Consider the following 17,354-nt stretch of genomic DNA (forward strand, 5'->3'; position numbering starts at 1 on the left):
AGATCTCACCAATCCAATTCTCTCTGCCCTGCATTAGAAATACAGCAATGATGGCCGGGCACGGTGGCTCACGCCTGCAATCCCAGCACTTTGGGAGGCCGAGGCGGGCGGATCACCTGAGGTCAGGTGTTCAAGACTAGCCTGGCTAACATAGTGAAACCCTGTCTCTATTAAAAAATACAAAATTTAGCTGGGTGTGGTGGCTCACACTTGTAGTCCCAGCTACTTGGGAGCTAAGTTAGCAGGAGAATCACTTGAACCGGGAGGCGGAGGTTGCAGTGAGCTGAGATCGTGCCACTGCACTCCAGCCCGGGGAAGAGTGAAACTCGGTCTCAAACAACAACAACAACAAAACATCAATGACTTCAACAGACGGATTTCCCTGCTAGTGTCATCTCCAGTGACTTCCCACGCATCTGCCACTCCTCCGCCACTCGCCAGCTTCCTCCACCGCCCCCACTCCCATCCACCCTACAGTCCCCCAGACTGTGATGGACTGTTCCCCATGCCTCCACATGGTACCCCTCCCCTGCTCACGACCCCTGCGGAACTTGAGGCCTCCTGGGCCCCACCCTTTGCTCTAGCTGCTGCCCCACCTCCCTCCTCTTACTCAGAAAGCTCCAGACTAACCCTGGCCACAGTGACCCAAGGCCACACCTCCACCTAATCTTGGGTCTGTGCTTTATCATGTGAGCACAGTTCTGCAAAGCTGTGCCTCAGTCCAGCTGGGTGCCCTTAGGAAGTCATGCTCCCCAAGCTCTTGTCTCAACTGTAGATGGGCCCAATAACCTGGGCTATGTTTGTCAATGGGGTTTGTGAACAGGCCAAGTGCTGAATAAAGGTGGGGCTTACAGTGTTATGGAACTGTTATTGCCTCGAGGCTGAATGTGATTAAAGCAAAACTGGAGAACCTTGGACCTGTGTGTGATGGGGGCAGGAGAGGGGTGGGGGGGAGCAGAAAGAGGGCAAGAGGGAGTTATGTTGGCAGAGAGGGAGGGATGGTGTCGTTACAGAATTGGCTGGTAAATGCATATAATCCTTTGTAAACACATCCATGCCCTCATGAAAAATGTGGTTCACTCCTGAAATCATACTTTTTTTTTTTTCCCCAATGAACTCAGAAATCATCCTTTGTGGTGCTGAGCCCTGAAATGGTCATAGAAGGGGCCAGTCCCCAAACAGTTGAAGCCTGACAAAGCCTCCCTTTAGACAGACGGAGACAGATGCCCAGCTGAGCCTGGCTCCATTCTTCCTTCACATTCTTTCCAGTCCACAGTGCCCATGCTCAGGCTCTACATCTCCTGCCCACCCCTTGAGTTGAGAAGGCCTGAGCTTCGCTCAAGTTCTCTGGTCCACCTACCTGGAGACAGGAGCCCTTTCCAGAAATGTTGGGTGTGCCACAAAACCACAGGTAGTCTTTTTCATCTCATCATGGTGGTGGAGGGCACAGGAGCCGGGCTGCCTGGGTTTGAATCTAGGCTCACCATTTTTACGGAGATTTTGCACAAGGCAACTTCTCTGTGCCTGTTTCCTCGTACTGACGCCATCATAGGGCTCTTGCCAGGTCAAATGAGTCCACTCACGTATTATTCAGTGCAAGCATTTAGTGCCTGACCAAGTGGTGAGTGACATGCGTTTGCCATGATCACCCCGCCTCTCCCCTTGCTCCTCCCACTCCTTCCTGATTCTCAAACCTCTACTGCAATGTTCCTCCCGCGTCTTTACCTCCCCACAGAGGCCTGCCTCTCCCTGCTCTCTTCATCCCTTTTCATTCTTTTCTCCCCTCCAGACCATCTAATCCTCTTTTCAGTCTGTCCTGAGTCCTCCCTATCCTCTGTGGATGCGTCCAGGCTCCCCTGCCGCTCAGAGGCCAGAAGCCAACCCCTCTCTAACCTGCCCCACACACAGCACACACCAAGCTGGCCTGTCCACCTCATGTTTTATTGTAAAAATGTTAAAATAAATTACATTTGACATCATTGCCAGTATGTACATACAGTGTGTGCGATGCCAGGACAACCAGCAACAACATGAGTTCATTAAAACATTTCACAGAAAAATACGAGGCTGTTCCTTTTCAGGCCCCTGCTGGGTGGCAGCCTCTGCAAACGGCTAGAGAAGTGGGGGTGTGGGCACATGCCCATCACTGTCTTCACATGTTGGGGAGGTGGGCTCTGGCCCCACCGCCCCACAGTAGTGGGGCAGAGGGCAGAGAGTCTGGGAGCTGGGCGGCTCTGATGACTTGCCTCCTGCCCGGCCTCCAGTCACCTGCAGTAGATGCCCCTTCCTGCCTTTGCTCACCTCAGTGTCCCCGTCTCCACCTCTGCTTGGGGACATGACCCTTGACATCATGGCCTTGGATGAGGTCACCAAAAAAGGCCCAGTTGAGTTGCAGGGCAGGAGGGCAGACACGGGACCTCCCAATCCTTGGGACCCTGCTCTTTAACCACTGGCTCTGAAGCCAACAACAGATTCCAGGTATATAAAAACAGCAGTTTGTTTAAAAACTAAAACAAAAAATAACAAAAACATTCAGGACACAGTGGGCCAGCCCCAGAGTGAACATCATGGAGAACCCAAGAACTCCAGTAGCAGCAAGTTCTGCCCACCCCTCACCAGAGAGTCCAACAACAGTTTCACATTATCTTTTGCTCCCCAGCCCAAATCCTTTCCTTTCTTAAACACACACGAGTGCACAGGTGTGCATGCACACACACACATGCACACCAAACACTAGCTAGAGAGAGGAGCTTGATTCACATATTTGACCATCGCCCATTTGTGGGCCAAGAGCAATTTGGCCTCACCCTGCCTGGCCCAAGGGGGCTGGTGGAAGGGGAAGGCGGGCAGTGAGGTCCTTGTTCAGGGCACAGGGAAGGAGAAGACAGCAGGATTGGGAGTGCAGGTCCTAGGGCCAGGGGGCGGGGTGTGCAGTTCTCCGGCGGGCAGGAGGGGTAAGGGCAGAACCAGCCAGAGCTGAGCCTCACTCTTGTAGCTCCCTGACCACCAGCCCTAGCATTCCCGGCTTCCAGTAACCCATGCTCTGCCACTCTCCCTCCTACCACTCGGGAGCCCACAGAAAGCCTTGTGTCTGCCACTGCTTGACCTGAGACAGGGAACACGGCTCTGGGCTGGTCCTGAGTAGACCAACAAGGAGGATGAGGACCCCAGGCCCCAGGCCCACATGGGACTTGTTTCCAGGCCCCGTGAGTCAGGACTGTTTGAGCCCCTGCCCTCATCTCCTCACTCCCAACTCCAGCAGCCTCCACCCCACTACGGTTTGTAGTAGGTGCCTGACCCGACCGGCAGGCCCACAGCTGGGATGGGGGCGGGCCCTGCTTCTGCTGAGGTACGGAAACACCTGACACCATGCACAGCGGTACCTCCCCAGGCACTTCAGAGCTCCCTCTCCAAATGCCGAGCTCAGTAATCCCGGTCAACTTAAACAGCTGAGACTCTGGGCCTCAGAGAACCGTGTGACACTCTACCAAATGGTGGGGCAAAGACCCTGCAGGCAAGGCCTCTTCAGAGTCAGTCCTGCCCACCTGTCCCGCCAGCCTGCATGTCTTTGCACTGTGAGATACACCAGTCAAGCTCAGGACAGACGCCCCCACAGCCAGGGTATGGTTCAGCTGGAGAACAGAGGCCCTGTCCCGGGCATGCATCTAGCTGGGGATGATGGAAGGTTAGGAAGGCCCCTGGCCCCCCACTCCCAGTTCCAAGGCTGCCCCCCACCAGGGGCCAGGGGTCCCGGCCATCTCGGGACACCCCAGGGTTGGGGGGGGGAAGAGGCCGTCAAAGGTGGGGTGGGGAGCCGGCCCCGCCTCATGTACCCTTGGGGCTGTCAGCCTTGTTGTACTCATTCATCAGCTGTTCGTAAGGCACGGAGAGCTCAGACTCAGTGCTGGTGAAGGTGGACTCGTCGGAGGAGGGGAACTCGCCCATGTTCAGGGGCGCCTTGGCTTCGGCCCCCTGCTGGGGGCTCTCCTCCCCTGCCAAGTTGTCCTCTAGCGAGGACTTGGAGGTCTCCTCGTCTGACAGGCCAGCCTCTGTGTTCACGAAGGTGATGCTGGCGTCCTGGAAGATGAGTGGGTGGTAGTCCTGGGCGTCCCATGGCCCGCATTCCTCGCTGATGCGGTCCAGCTGGTTCATGAACACCTCGGGCGCAGGGGAGCTGTCTTCAGGGGCCCGTGCCACAGCCTCCTCATCTGGGGGCCTTGATACGTGGCCTTTGCTCCTCAGTGTCTGTGACACCTCTTCCAAGGTGGGCACCCGGTTCTTGGAGTAGATCACCAGGGGCGCCAGGGAAGGGGGCAGTGCTGGGAGCCCACCGCCTTGAGGCCCCAGCCCCGGGCCCGGGCCCGTCTCCCCGCCCCCACTTGTCTTCATGGCCTTCTTCCCAATCTGCTTGATGAGGTCGTTGTAGGTCTCTTCCTTCTTGGAAAGAAAGCTGAAGATGTTGACGTCCTTGGAGGCTGTGCTCCCCTTCACCTGCAGGGCCTTCCGGGAGTGTGGGGAGCTCTCGAAGGACTCCTTCCGTCGCCGCCGCCGCTTCTTAATGGCTTTGTGGACTTCCACAAACATGCTCACCTTCCAGTTGACAAAAAGGGACAGCCAGGCCAGCCCCAAGTAGATCCAGAGCTCCACGAAGTAGCGGTACAGGGCGTGGTAGTTGGCGCTGGGGTTCACACCTGAGCGGATAGGCAGTCCAGAGGTCAGGAAGAGTTAGCAGGGCCCGGGAAATGTGCAATGGCCAATGCTGTGTGATCTGAGCAGGGGTCAGGCCAGAGCACAGGACGGGGGTGCAGTGGGATAGAAAGGGGCCTGTTCTAGATCCTGGACTATCCCATCTTCCTCAAGGGCTTGGGCCTGCCGTCACTCATGACCCCATCCCAGTCTCCAGTCTGTCTCTGAGTCTCGGTTTCCTCAGCTACAAAACGTCAAGACAGGCCAGGCACGGTGGCTCACGCCTGCAATCCCAGCACTTTGGGAGGTCAAGGCAGGTGGATCACTTGAGGTCAGGAGTTCGAAACCAGTCTGACCAACATGATAAAACCCTGTCTCCACTAACAATACAAAAATTAGCCAGGTATGATGGCGGGCCAGCTACTCAGGAGGCTGAAGCAGGAGAATTGCTTGAACCCGGGAGGCGGAGGTCGCAGTGAGCCAAGATCACACCACTGCCACTCTAGCCTGGGCAGCAGACAGAGACTCCGTCTCAAAAAAAAAAAAAAAAAAAAAAAATTCAAGACAGTGACTCTTTGAAGGAAGCTAAAGGGGCTTTGGGGGACTGGCAATGTAACCGACACACAGGTCAAGAAACAGTTCACGAGTATTTGCCTTTCTGTCGAGTCTTCTACCGTCCCCAGCTGTTCTGCGTATATGGTACAGTTCACTTAAAAACTGAATGGATGGATATTACACAAGGGAGCCGCCAGCACCCTCCAAGCTGGGGCTAGACTCACACTGATTACGAGCAAGGCTGGTAGTTAGGTTGAGATGACCCAGGAAGCACCCACCGTGGTGAGAAATACTGGAACCATTTTTATTTTCCTTGAAGGTCTGGTCTGCCTCCCTGACTTCCTCAGATCAGCTCTCCCTTGACCTGGAGGAGGGCTCTGTCTGCTCCACATCTCCCTCTTGCTGCAGGGAGCGTTCCTGGCTTACCCCCTACAGCTCTGAAGCTTCCCCTACACTCCAGGGTTATTTGAAATGTCTTTTACGACTACATGTACAGGCATGTTGACCTGTATTCCATTTGCCCCCTTGACTAGATACAAGAGCAACTTACAGAAGGGACCTGGAGGAAGGGGGCTACCTCTCTCATCAGACTAGAGGCTCCTCTAGGTGCTGTAGCCCGGTCGGTTCTCCTCCCCCCGACTGGGCTCAGATAGCAGGTGCCCTGAGTGGTCCTGTTAATCCTGCTCAAGGCTCTCAATCACGAGCAGAGTTTCATGATGACAGTAATGAGGGCACACACTGATATAGCCAGGCCCTACCCTCAACACTCATGAATAGTAATTATTATTTTTACTAATTTTACAGATGAGAAAGCTGAGGCAGGGTTTGGTGTCTTGCTGGTGCTGAGAAAGTATGGCTAAATGTACATCTGTATTTCCCTAATACCAGAGGCATCTCCTTAGCCTGCTCTGGGCCTCAAGGGCTGGACAATGGCAGGGTTGTGCCTTGTCCAAATGTCCTGCCCAGGACAGCAGGCCTGGACTTGGCAGGGTCAGAGGAGTGTTTGTGCCTCTCTTTCCTGTTCCTCCCCCAACTCAGCCAACTGCTCCCAGATGCCACATACATCAAGCACAAGGCTAGTGGCCTCCCACTGCCCTCTGGGCAAAAGGGAGGGGGTACAGAACAGAGGCCTCTGGAGCAGAAATTGAGGTCACTGGGGTGCTGGGTCAACAGGGTCAAACAGGGTGTCAAGAAGATTAAGAACCAAGATGCTGTGCAGGCCACAAACACAAGTACGTGTGTGGCTGGGGCCAGCCGGTAACAGGCCTTCAGACAAAGGGGCCAAAGAACCTCATCACTTCCCTGGATTAAGCAGGGGAGGAGTAGGAGGGAGTGTCAGGGCTGGGGGCAGGGCAGCTGGGGAGAAGGCCTCCCTTGTCTTTAAGCTGCTGTAGCAGGAACAAAGCCCCAGGCCTCTGAGCCATGCCTCCAGGACAGCTCCCTCCGCTCTTGTGAAAGATGAAAGGCTGCTGAGGGCATGGAGAGGGGGCTGGTGGGCTCAGGGGCTCCCTGGGTAACAGGTACCAACCATGCAGGCAGAAGGCCCTACTTGCAAGCCCCCCATGAAGCCAAGCTCAGGAGTCATGGGAGAACAGAGGGAGAGGAGAACAGAGACTGAGCAGAGAGGAAAGGAGGAGGAAAAAAGCCATGTCTGAGAAAGGGAACCAGAGAGAAAAGAGTCTTTTGCCATTACTCTGGGTCTTGGTTTCCTCTTGCAACTGGCAGAGTGGGTTGAGAATCCCACTGGGTAAGAGAAGTGCCCAGAACATGGAACCCTACCTAGGGCACCCCCAACATAGGTCTGTTGCACTGAAACCAAAGAAGCAGAAAAAGAGGTGGGAGGCAGAGGCAGGGACTCACCGGCCACAAAGTCACCGAAGCCAATGGTGGAGATGGTGATGAAGGAGTAGTAGAGGCCCTCGATGTAGTTCCACCCCTCGGTCACCATGAATACGAAGGGTGGGATCACCAGGTGGACTAGGACGCCCCACACGATGAAGATGACTGTGCACGTGATCTGCGCCTTCCGCTGATGGGGAGCAGGAGGCCAAGTCAGACAACAGTGGAGGCTTGGAAACCCAGCAAAGGCACCCAGAGGGCTAGGCAGGCAGCTAGAGGAGAGGCTAGCTGGGTACCCAGCCTGAGCAGGGAAGGCAAGGAGCTCTGAAACTATCCTCTTGCCATCTGTCCTTACATCCTTGGCCCAATTCCTAGAGCCTTCCTGTCCTCCCCTCACCTGTCATGGTTCCCCCATCTCTGCCCAGCACCCAGGGTAGGGGACATACCAGACTCACGCCTCTCTTGGTAAGGAACTGCCCTAGTCTCTTGGCGCGTCCCCCGAAGAACTTGCCCAGGGCACTGATCCACGTCAGGCAGAGCGGCACCCCGAAGAGACCATAGAAGACGCAGAAGAGGCGACCGGCGGGGGTCTTGGGAGCCACATTGCCATATCCTGAGGAAGGAGAGAGTGAGGCCAAGAACAGGAGGGGTGGTCGAACCAGTGGGCCTTGCTTCCAACACACACACAGCCCATTCTCTAAGATAAACTGATACTGGTCTATTATCAGTACTTAAGTAATGACATTTCCCTTGATCATACTCTGATCATGATCATTTATAAAGCAATTATGATGACATGAGCTGTATCTCCTCCATCATACAAGGAGCTCCCTGAAGGCAGGGACTAAGCCTGGTCAACAGGTCTTCCACTAGTCTATATGGTACCACTGTGCAAGTTATAAGACATGCTCTCTGTGTAGATTCCCCAGAAGCACTGTGGTAGATGGTCTCCAAAGATAGCCATCCTCGACTCCCTCCCTTCTTATGCAACTGCTCACATCAAGGTGTCGTCTAATCCTCTTCCCTTGGAATCTGGGCTTTAGTGGCTTGACAATAGAAGCAGCCTAGGCAGCGGAAGAGATGCTGGACAGGTGAGGTCTAAGAAGCCTGCTGCTTTTCGCCTTGGTTCCCAAACACATGCGGAGGCCTTGTGTTTTCATCCCCAGCTGAGCTCCCAGCCAACAGCCAGCATCAACTGTCAAACCTGTGATGGGAGGAGCCATCTGGGCCATCAAATGAGTTTGGCTCTCAGAAGACTCCAGCCCAGCCATTGTTTGACTGCCACTGCATTGGGAGCCCAAGCAAGAACCAGCCAGCTGAGCCCAGTCAAGCTCACAGAATGGTGAAAGAGAAGAAGCTGTGTTTTGAGCCAAACTTCTGGACTGGTTGGCTCTGTAGCCTGAGAACTGAAACAGACACCCAGCTTGGTAAGTAGTCATGATCTGGGTTTCTGCAATGAGCAGTCTGGTTAATCTCTTGCAGGGCTCTGGCCATGAGGCTGTGTCATTGTTTCTGTTCAAAGAGCCCAGGCTGAGACTCATGGAAACCTTCCCAGGCATGATCAGCTACCAAGGACTTACTAAATCCCTAAGAAAGTATCAAAAGAATAGCCTGCAACTGATCTGATTGTACCCCCCAACAGGGCTGAGTGACCAGAGCTGGGTTTCTAGAAAGGTTCTGAGGAGCTAGGGAATGGATGTGGGTGTCCCACAGGTCCCAGAAGACTTACCAATGGTGGTAATGACGGTTGCTGCAAAAATCATTGCATTGGGCCAGTTCCAGTTGTTGAAGGTCTGGTTTCCTGTGATGGCCACACCCTGTCCTGCAGCATCAGATACCACCTAAAATGAGAAACAGTAAAGGTCAGAGCTGAGGCCACACTTAACAGATGCTGATTGACAGAACTGCACTAAACTCTCTGCAAGCATTCTCATTTAGTCATCACAATAAGAAGGTGGCAGTGTCTCCATGTTACAGATGAAACATTGTATAGAGGATCAGAGAGGTTACCTGATTTGCCCAAGGTAAAGATATGAACCCAGGCAATCTGGCTCCAAAGTTCATTCTTTCACTGAGTCAATGCTTCTCCAACTTACTAGCATGCACCAGGATCACCTGGAAATCTTGTTCAACAGACTGCTGGCCCCTACCACCCCGAGTTTCTGATTTAGGAGGTCTAGAAGGAACATTTCTAAATACATTCCCAGGTGATGCTATGGACAGGGACCACACTTTGAGAACCACTACACTAGATTAATTCTGCCTCTCAAAAAAAGCACACGTGAGGCAGACACACACAAGGAGGTCCCCTGTGCCCCACCCAGCCCTCCATGGAGGGTGTTCTACCTGCAGAGACCAGGTCCTTGTTCAGGGTTGGCTGGGGAGGGGCCCCCCCATATACCCTTCAGCCCACTGTAGGATACCTGCTCAGGTCAGCTCAGTGCCCTGTTGACTTGTCCTCAGAGGGCATGCAAATCAGCAAGTCCTCCTTTCCCCCAGCCTAAGACTCTAATGTACCTCTCCCCTACAGGCTCTCACTTCCCTCCTTTCCCTGTAGCCCTTTCTCTCTCTGCCTTGGGCTGAGCAACTGTCTGGGAAGGGACAGATCAGAGGGTGAGTACATTTCAGGGTGACTCATAACTGTGCTATCAATCCCCAAAGAGCTACCAATAACTGTGGATAGCAGGTGAGAGGCCACCTGGGGATGGGATGTCCCCCTGGAGATTGCGAGAAGCGGTGGGGCAGAGGTGTGGGGAACTTATCTACTCCTACAATACTGACAGCTGCAAGCCTGTTCCCATCTGACCAGGCCCTAACACTGCCATTGCCACTGGTTCCAACCTATCTGTGGGGCTTTATCAGCTGGCAGGGCCTGGACTCCAGAAGCCGCATCAGAAGGGGCTCTAAATCTGGGGCTCAAGTCCTGTCCCCACGGAGGGCCTGCAGATGGGTAGGCCATCAAGACCAGAAGCTAGGCATTCAGCCAAATTGCCTATAAAAACCAAGACACGGACTGAGAGAGACAGAAGAGTGAGGGATGGAAACAGAGGGAGACAGAAAAACCTTGTTTCTAACCTACCCAGGGCATGACTGAGGTTTGGTGGGAAAAAAAGGGCATGGGTGGGTTGTTCTGAAGGAAAGTGTAATTTGCAGAAGCAGCAGCTGGCCTGTGTAAATGGATCTGCACACTCTGCAAAGAATTTTCCATGACGGCATGCTTGTCTGTCAGACCATCAAACCACACTGCTCACTGCCCTGCTGCCTCCGGCATTTTATAGCGTCTCCGAGGCTGTGAAGACTGTGCAGCATCAAAGTGGAAAGTGGGGACCATCGCATCAAACTCTGGCCAAGGCAGCCCCTGCCCTCAGAGAGCTCTCTGTCTAGCTGGCCAGACCATTTCAGTGTGAAATGGCTAAAGGACATTTAGATACTAACAGGCCAACAGGAGAGCTAAGACAAATACTAAGGATCATCCAATGGGTTTCTGAAAACATCAAATCTCTTTGGAGCAAGAGAATGAGGAAGTACCAGGGCCATGTTAATGTTAAACAGATGGCAGAGAAAGCGGAACCACCCAGCTCTCCTTTGGCATCTACCTTTGTTACCTCAGATGTCGATCTTGAATGGGACCGGCCTACAAGAAAAGAATATATAAGAACATACAAGAACATCTTGAAATGATAATTGAATCATTGACCAAAGGTGAGGCTGCAGCACCACCTCTGGTCATCCCCGTGGAATCACGGGGAACAGGACAGATGTCAGAAGACAAGCTGTTCCCATTTTTCACAAAAAGGAAAAGAGTGGATTCTAGAAATTCAGAAAACAAACCTGAACTCTTGCAAACTTCAAAATGGGGAGAGGAGAATGTTTGGAACATGCAGAAGAGGAAGTGGTGGGCACTAGAAACTAGCACAGATTCACCCAGAACAAGTCATGCTCAGCTAAGTGCATCTCCTTTTCAAAGGGTTGCAAAGCCTTGAAGTTCTGTGGAATGTAATCCATCTAGATATCAGCAAGGCAGCTAACAGATGGACTTAAAAGAAATTCATGTGGACAAGACACAAAAATGTCAGTGGAGCCAGGATTAATTGGGTCCATTCAAAGGCAGACAAACAACCCCAGGAGGTATTGATCATTATCAACCCAGACTGAGTCTCCACCATCATGCTTAAGGCCTGGCTTTCTTCAATATTTTAAACCACAGCACAGTGAGGACAGAGATAGCTTACCAATCCAATGTGCAGTGGATGCAAAATTGGGGATAAGGATGGGATGGGATGGGAAGATAGCTAATACACAGCAATGGCAGTATCAAGATTCAAAATCATCTGGCTGGATATAGGGGCCAAAATCAACAACATGCCAAGTATCCACTTAAATATTTAAGTCTTATACTTTGGATTGGAAAAGACTGGTAGAGGATTGAAGGGAAAAGTCCCTGGATATTAGCTGACCATGAATCAACAAACAGTAGGATGACTGTCACAAGAAAAGTAAATGCAACTTCAGGCTATGTCAACTCCAGGTCTATCCAGGGCTGGGAGGTAACAAGCCCACTGTTCCTTGCAAGGTCAGGTCACATATGGGGCACCTTGTTTCATTCTGGGTGTCAGACTTCATATGATATGCTAACCAACAGGCCAAAGCCCAAGGGGAGATGGGGTGGCTGTTTTGGATAATGAGTCTACAAAGGACTACTCCTTGTAGTAATCAATTTCTGATAACACAAAGTATTTAGACCAGGGTAGCCAGCATCCATCAAGGGTGTTGTGGAAGGTATGTCTGGAACAGGGGTTCTCCACTGGGGTGGCAGTGCCTTTTGGAAGTGTCCAGAAATGTTTTCTATGGAGGAATGTTTCATGTGCCAGGCACTGTTCTAGGCAGTGAGGATACTGCAGTGAACGGACAGAATCCCTGCCCTCCTCATATGTTTATTCTAATGGGTGATGGGAGATGCTCTGGCATTGAGTAGGCAGGGGGCTAGAGATGCTAAATGCCCTGCAATTCACAGGACAACCACACTCACCTGCCAAAGGTAACCTGTGATTTGGGAATCATTTAGTAAGTGCTAAGGAGACATCAAACAAAAGAATTGGCAAAAAAGGGTAACTGAGGAAGGCATTAAGTTTGGGAGTGGGAAGAGGTGGAAGAGCTGGGCTTTCTACCCTTCACCTCACTGACGGTGTGCCCTTTGGGTACCAGCTCACAGCCTCGGGCCCTGGCTCATCAGGCAGCCACAGCATTATGTGCTTTCCCCATGACTTCCAGTATCACTCTGGGGTTGCCCAGCAAGGGGCAGGCAAAGGAGGCGCTGGAGAGAGCCCCTAACTCCCCGGGGCTGCAAGCACTACTCATTCCTTGAAAAGACCCTGTGGTGGCAATTACACCCATTGGGTGGAGAGAGGTTAGTTACCTGGCAGAACAGGGTGAGGTTGTAGACTGTCTGGTTTCAAGTCTGCAACTTCAAGCCTTCCCACCTCCCTCTGCCCGGGTCTGCCTGCCCCTGGGCTGCCCCACTGTCCCTTGCTGTTGCCTTCTCTGCTGTGGTTCCCAAGCAGCTGGCCTGGGAATCAGCTCAGCTCTACCCAAGTGCTGGTGGAGAGAAGCGGTACTAGTGCTGCTGTATGTCAGACACCCCTCGCTGGGGCTTTTACACACCTTACCTAACTGGCTCTTCCTGTCATTCTGCCAGGCATCACTTGGCAGAGGAGGAAAGCCGGGCTTAGGGAGCTGAGGTCTGGATGTGAATTTGGGGTGCCAGCTCCCTATTCCCACCATGTGTATCTGTGGATACCTCACTGATCATGGTTGGGATTACGCAGGAAGAGGAGGGGGCTTTAATCGGTCTCCCAGAACAGAAAAGCTGACCCAGGACTGAGGCCATCACTGGGTTAGGGGGAGGGACATGGGAGAGCCAGCTAAACACCCTGTCAGACAAGGCGTCCCGTCCTCGGGGTTAGGGAAACAGCTTTCGCGGGAGGAGGCGGCCCCTGTTCACTGGCTGGATTCTTTAACTTGGCTCCCAAATTCACACGAGACAATATTTTCATTCTCCATACAAGCCTGGAGAGTAACGGGAAAAGGGGAGCCTGCACAAAGCCCAGGCCCAGCTCTTGTTTGGGAACGGAGTAGAGTTCCCTGCCTCCATCACCGTCACCATAAAGCAGCTGTGATTTACGGAGGTTTCCTATGTGCCAAGAGTTGGGCGAAGCATTTTATGTGCCTTTAGCTCATGTAGGGAGGACAGATTCTTGCTGGGAAGATACTATAATTTTTTCCATTTTGCAACTGAGGATTTGAGGCTTAGAGAGGTTAAGAAAGTGCTAAAAACAGTGAAGCCAAGACTAGAACCCAGGCCCATCTGGGTCCTAATTGCTGTTCTCGTATCTCCTGTCCCCATAAAGGCCACAGGAAAGAGGCCTGTGCATACTCCCACCCGCTTCCCACCAGCTGAAAAAACAGTGCCCTAAAACCAGTCCAGCCACTCTGACCAGCTCTCATTCTGTTGCTCCAGTGAGGAAACAGCCACGTGTGCCCCTGCCCCGAACTTCAGATGTCCAGCTGCCCCGATCCCACCTTCCCAGGTGCTCACTGTGCTGACTGAGTAATCTTGACTCCCAGACATCCCCTCATCCCCCAAGGATCTGAGGCTTCCCTTGGCAGTGGTGGGGCATCCCCTTCCTGGAGAGAGGGATCTGGACTGGGGCTTCAGGACATGCCGCCCACCTTCAGACATGGGCAGGCACGGCAAGGTGGGGGCTTCCCCTTTACGGGGTAGGGTAAGGGAAACCAAAGTCAAGATGTTAGCCTGTTGGGGTTACAGCTATCTGGCACCCATAGAGCTACTCCTGGCCCTGCCTCCAGCAACGCAGCCGCCATCACTTTAGGATCACAGGACTCTTTCTTGCTCTGCAGGATGCAGCCTTAATAATCTTCCTCCATTCCAGCCTCTGCTAGACTCCTGGATTGTCAGTGGTTCATGGGTTCATGGGCCAACCCTCCTTTACCATTCCCAGCTGCATCAATTCTTTTTTCTTTTCTTTTTTTTTTTTTTTTTCTTTTTGCAATGGGAGTCTCACTCTGTCGCCCAGGCTGGAGTACAGTGGCGTGATCTCAGCTTACTGCAACCTCAGCCTCCCAGGTTTAGGCAATTCTCCTGCCTCAGCATCCTGAGTAGCTGGGATTACAGGCAGGTGCCATCACTCCCAGCTAATTTTGTATTTTTAGTAGAGACAGGGTTTCTCCATGTTGGTCAGGCTGGTCTCAAACTCCTGACCTCAGGTGATCCACCTGCCTCAGGCTCCCAAAGTGCTGGGATTACAGGCATGAGCCACCACGCCCGGCAATCAATTCTTAATTCATGTGTCAAAGCTCACTTGGCCCTGTGGAGGGACAGTAAAATCGGGCCCTGGAAGGGAAAATAGAGCTGATCCTCTTATGTGTGTGGTACTTGGTAGTACAGAAAGAAACTTATCATTCCTCTCACCTCCCCTCCCAGCAACCTTGTAAGGGGTGTGGGCATGCCTTATTCATCCTTATTTCATAAATAATACATTGATATTTAAGCACTTATGAAGACAAGCACCTAAATCCAAGCACTTCACTTATCTCACAAAATGCCAATACCCTCTAAAGTAGATACGATCACTACCCCCATCTTACAGATGAGGAAGCAGAAGCATTTGCCCAAGGTCACAGAGCTAGTTAGTTGTGGAGCTGGGATGAGGGCCCAGGTGGCTCCTAACCTCTGCACTATGTAGAGACAGGGGTGAAAGGCATGCAGGTGAGCTTCTAGGTACAAGTGAAACGGCCTACCAGGCAATATCCACAGACATGCAGAGACTCCCCTAGAGTGTCAGCTTCATGGGGACAGGGCCTTTTATTTGTTTTGTTTTCCACTGATGTATTCCCCAAGCTTATAACACTGCCTAGCACACAGTAGCTATTCAACAAATATTTATTGAATGAGTGAATAAATACATTTAAATAAATAAGAGTATATTCCCTGGCCTCAATTAACTTGTCCTCTAGTGCCCCTCCATCCCCAACCACTTCCAGCATCGTTCTGCCGTTGGCTTTTAACTAAATTCATCAGTTAAACAAGGTGGAGGCCTGAAGAGCAAGAGGGCAGGAAGGAGAGGCACAGACCCCAGCGGTGGCGGGGCTCACAGGGGCTGCTGAAACCACCGGCATCCAACTGGTCTTGGGTTGCAGAGGTGGGGATCACCAGGCTGAGAGGAGAGGGCAGGGGGCAGGAGCTGGGATAGGGGCAAGGTGAGGGAGGCAGACAAGAGCCCAGAGGAGAGGGTTCAAGATGGGAGAGTAATCAGCAGTGGAGTGGGAGAGGTCCCTCAGGTGACTGGGACTGTCCTTCCTGCAGGGAGGCCTGTCCCCTCGGGAAACTCCACGAGGGCAGTGGATGTACCGACAGCAGGCAAAGGAACAGAAGAGTCAATAGAAATTGCACATCTACTTCCAGCTGACCACTTTCCTTACTGAATCCCAAAGCCCCTCCCCTCTGAGGGCACTCAATCATTAGCAGGGCCTCTGCAGCTCAGGTTGAGCTCTGTCTAGGAAGCCACAGGGCCATCTTCCAAATGCAGACCTGTGCTCATGGAAAAGGTGGAACCAACCTGGATTTGAATCAGAGGGGTCTCTCAATGGCTGGCAGCAAGCCTCTGGGTAAATAACTTAGCCTTTCAGGCTTACTTTCTCTGTCTGCAAAATAACACCTACTCTGCACATATGAAAAGCACCTAGGACACAGTAAGCACTGGATAAATGTATCGGCAATCAATAGGGTGTGATTCACACGTGTGTCCGTCAGGAACAAGACCCTGCAGAGATCTGAGACCCAGGAGCAAAGCTGTTCACCCCCAAAGCTGAAGCAGAGGGGCTAGCATGTCCTGGACAAGCAGTAGAGAAGGACTAGGGATTTCAAAGCTCTGTGCCTGGAAGGCAGGAAAGGGTGAGAACGCTGTCCCTAACCTTCTTCACAACTGCCACCTCTTCCCATTTCCCCATTTTAACAGAGAAAACTGTCGATTTTCAGCCTGATCCATCAACTCCCTCAGGCCACATGGAGGAAGGGACTGTGGCTCCAGAGATGTTCCCTGGCCACCTGATGGCTGGGAGTCAGGGACAGAGGGAAATGGGCAAGCCCAAGATGCCTCACCCCATCCCTCAGAAGCCCCATCTCTCCTGGCCTCTGCCCCTCAGAAGCTCACAGCCACCCTGGCCAGTTTCCCGTCCAACCAAGCAAGTTGGGCAGGGCTGCTGAGGGAAAGAAATGCCACCACTAGTCCCATCCTGTCTTCACTGCTTCCCCCCCCATCACCTCTGGCAGCCGCTGGTACCTCCCCAGGTGAGGCTGAGGCCAGGAGGTGTTAGATGGTGGCTTCTCTGAACTCTAGTCCCACTCCCTCCCAGCCCCCACCCAGCGTGAACACGAAGCAAGACAATGGGCAGTGGCTCTCAGTACAGGCTGCCCAGTGGATCCCCTTGGAGGTTAAACAAATGCTATGCCTGGTCCCCAGCTGCAGATATTCTGTTGACCTGGCACAGCTTTTAAAAAGCTCCAGAAGTGATTCTAATACGCAGGGGCTGCCCTAGTGGAAGCTGACAGGGGGAGGGAGGATCAGGTCTTCTCCATCTTCCTGTCTAAAAAGGAGTACGCAGGGCAGAGAGAAGGAATTCTTGGTATTTTCCTCACTGCCTCTCCCCCCGGGTCAGGTGACCAGGGTGTGGCTCGGAGGGCAGCTATAGTTTACGAGCAAGGTATTGGCAAGGGCCCAGTGGTGCCACCCTGATACCTGCACCAGCGGCCAGCCCAGCTTGCCTGAGCTTTGTCTCTCCCAGGGAAGGAGCAGATACTGGACCAAAGGCAGCAGGGCCACATCCGTCTCCTCGAAGACCAGAGCTGGGCTGTTGCAAAGCGGACTTTGTTAACTTGTGGTTGCTTATGTCTTTTCTCAGATTTGCTCTGATATCTATCTGGAGTATGGATCACATTTGAGAAGGCAGGCAGGCCAAATCAATGGCTGGAGGCTTTGGTGTGCTAGGACGTTGGCGCAGGGCCTAAAGACCCAGGCTTGGCTTAGCTCTGCCAGTACTGTCTTGAGATCCTCCAAGAATCTTTGATTGCTTTGCCTGCCTGCTTCTCTGTACAATGAGGAGGTTGGACTATGACTACTGGAGTCCCCCTGCCTGGGCAGGTGATACCTCCCCTACCTCCTCTCTCCACAGCACATTCGAGAAAATGCATTTCTATC

At 52.7% G+C, this 17,354-nt stretch overlaps 1 protein-coding gene across 4 annotated transcripts in view; it reads right to left on the reverse strand.

Moving 5' to 3' along the window:
- Positions 1-1,920: 1,920 nt before the first annotated feature.
- Positions 1,921-17,354, reverse strand: part of KCNK5 (potassium two pore domain channel subfamily K member 5) — a 40,827-nt gene continuing 25,393 nt past the window's right edge. For all 4 annotated transcript variants that reach the window (XM_055263850.2, XM_063632809.1, XM_063632810.1 and 1 more), the window contains 4 exons: positions 8,810-8,921; positions 7,527-7,693; positions 7,102-7,270; positions 1,921-4,691 (listed from right to left, as the gene is read on the reverse strand). In XM_055263850.2, the coding sequence (XP_055119825.1) occupies positions 3,826-4,691; positions 7,102-7,270; positions 7,527-7,693; positions 8,810-8,921 (1,314 nt within the window). In that variant the 3' untranslated portion in view covers positions 1,921-3,825. The remainder of the gene's footprint in view (positions 4,692-7,101; positions 7,271-7,526; positions 7,694-8,809; positions 8,922-17,354) is intronic.

The sequence above is a fragment of the Symphalangus syndactylus genome, chromosome 23 (assembly GCF_028878055.3).
Source record: "Symphalangus syndactylus isolate Jambi chromosome 23, NHGRI_mSymSyn1-v2.1_pri, whole genome shotgun sequence".
In the NCBI taxonomy this organism is placed as follows: Eukaryota; Metazoa; Chordata; class Mammalia; order Primates; family Hylobatidae; genus Symphalangus; species Symphalangus syndactylus.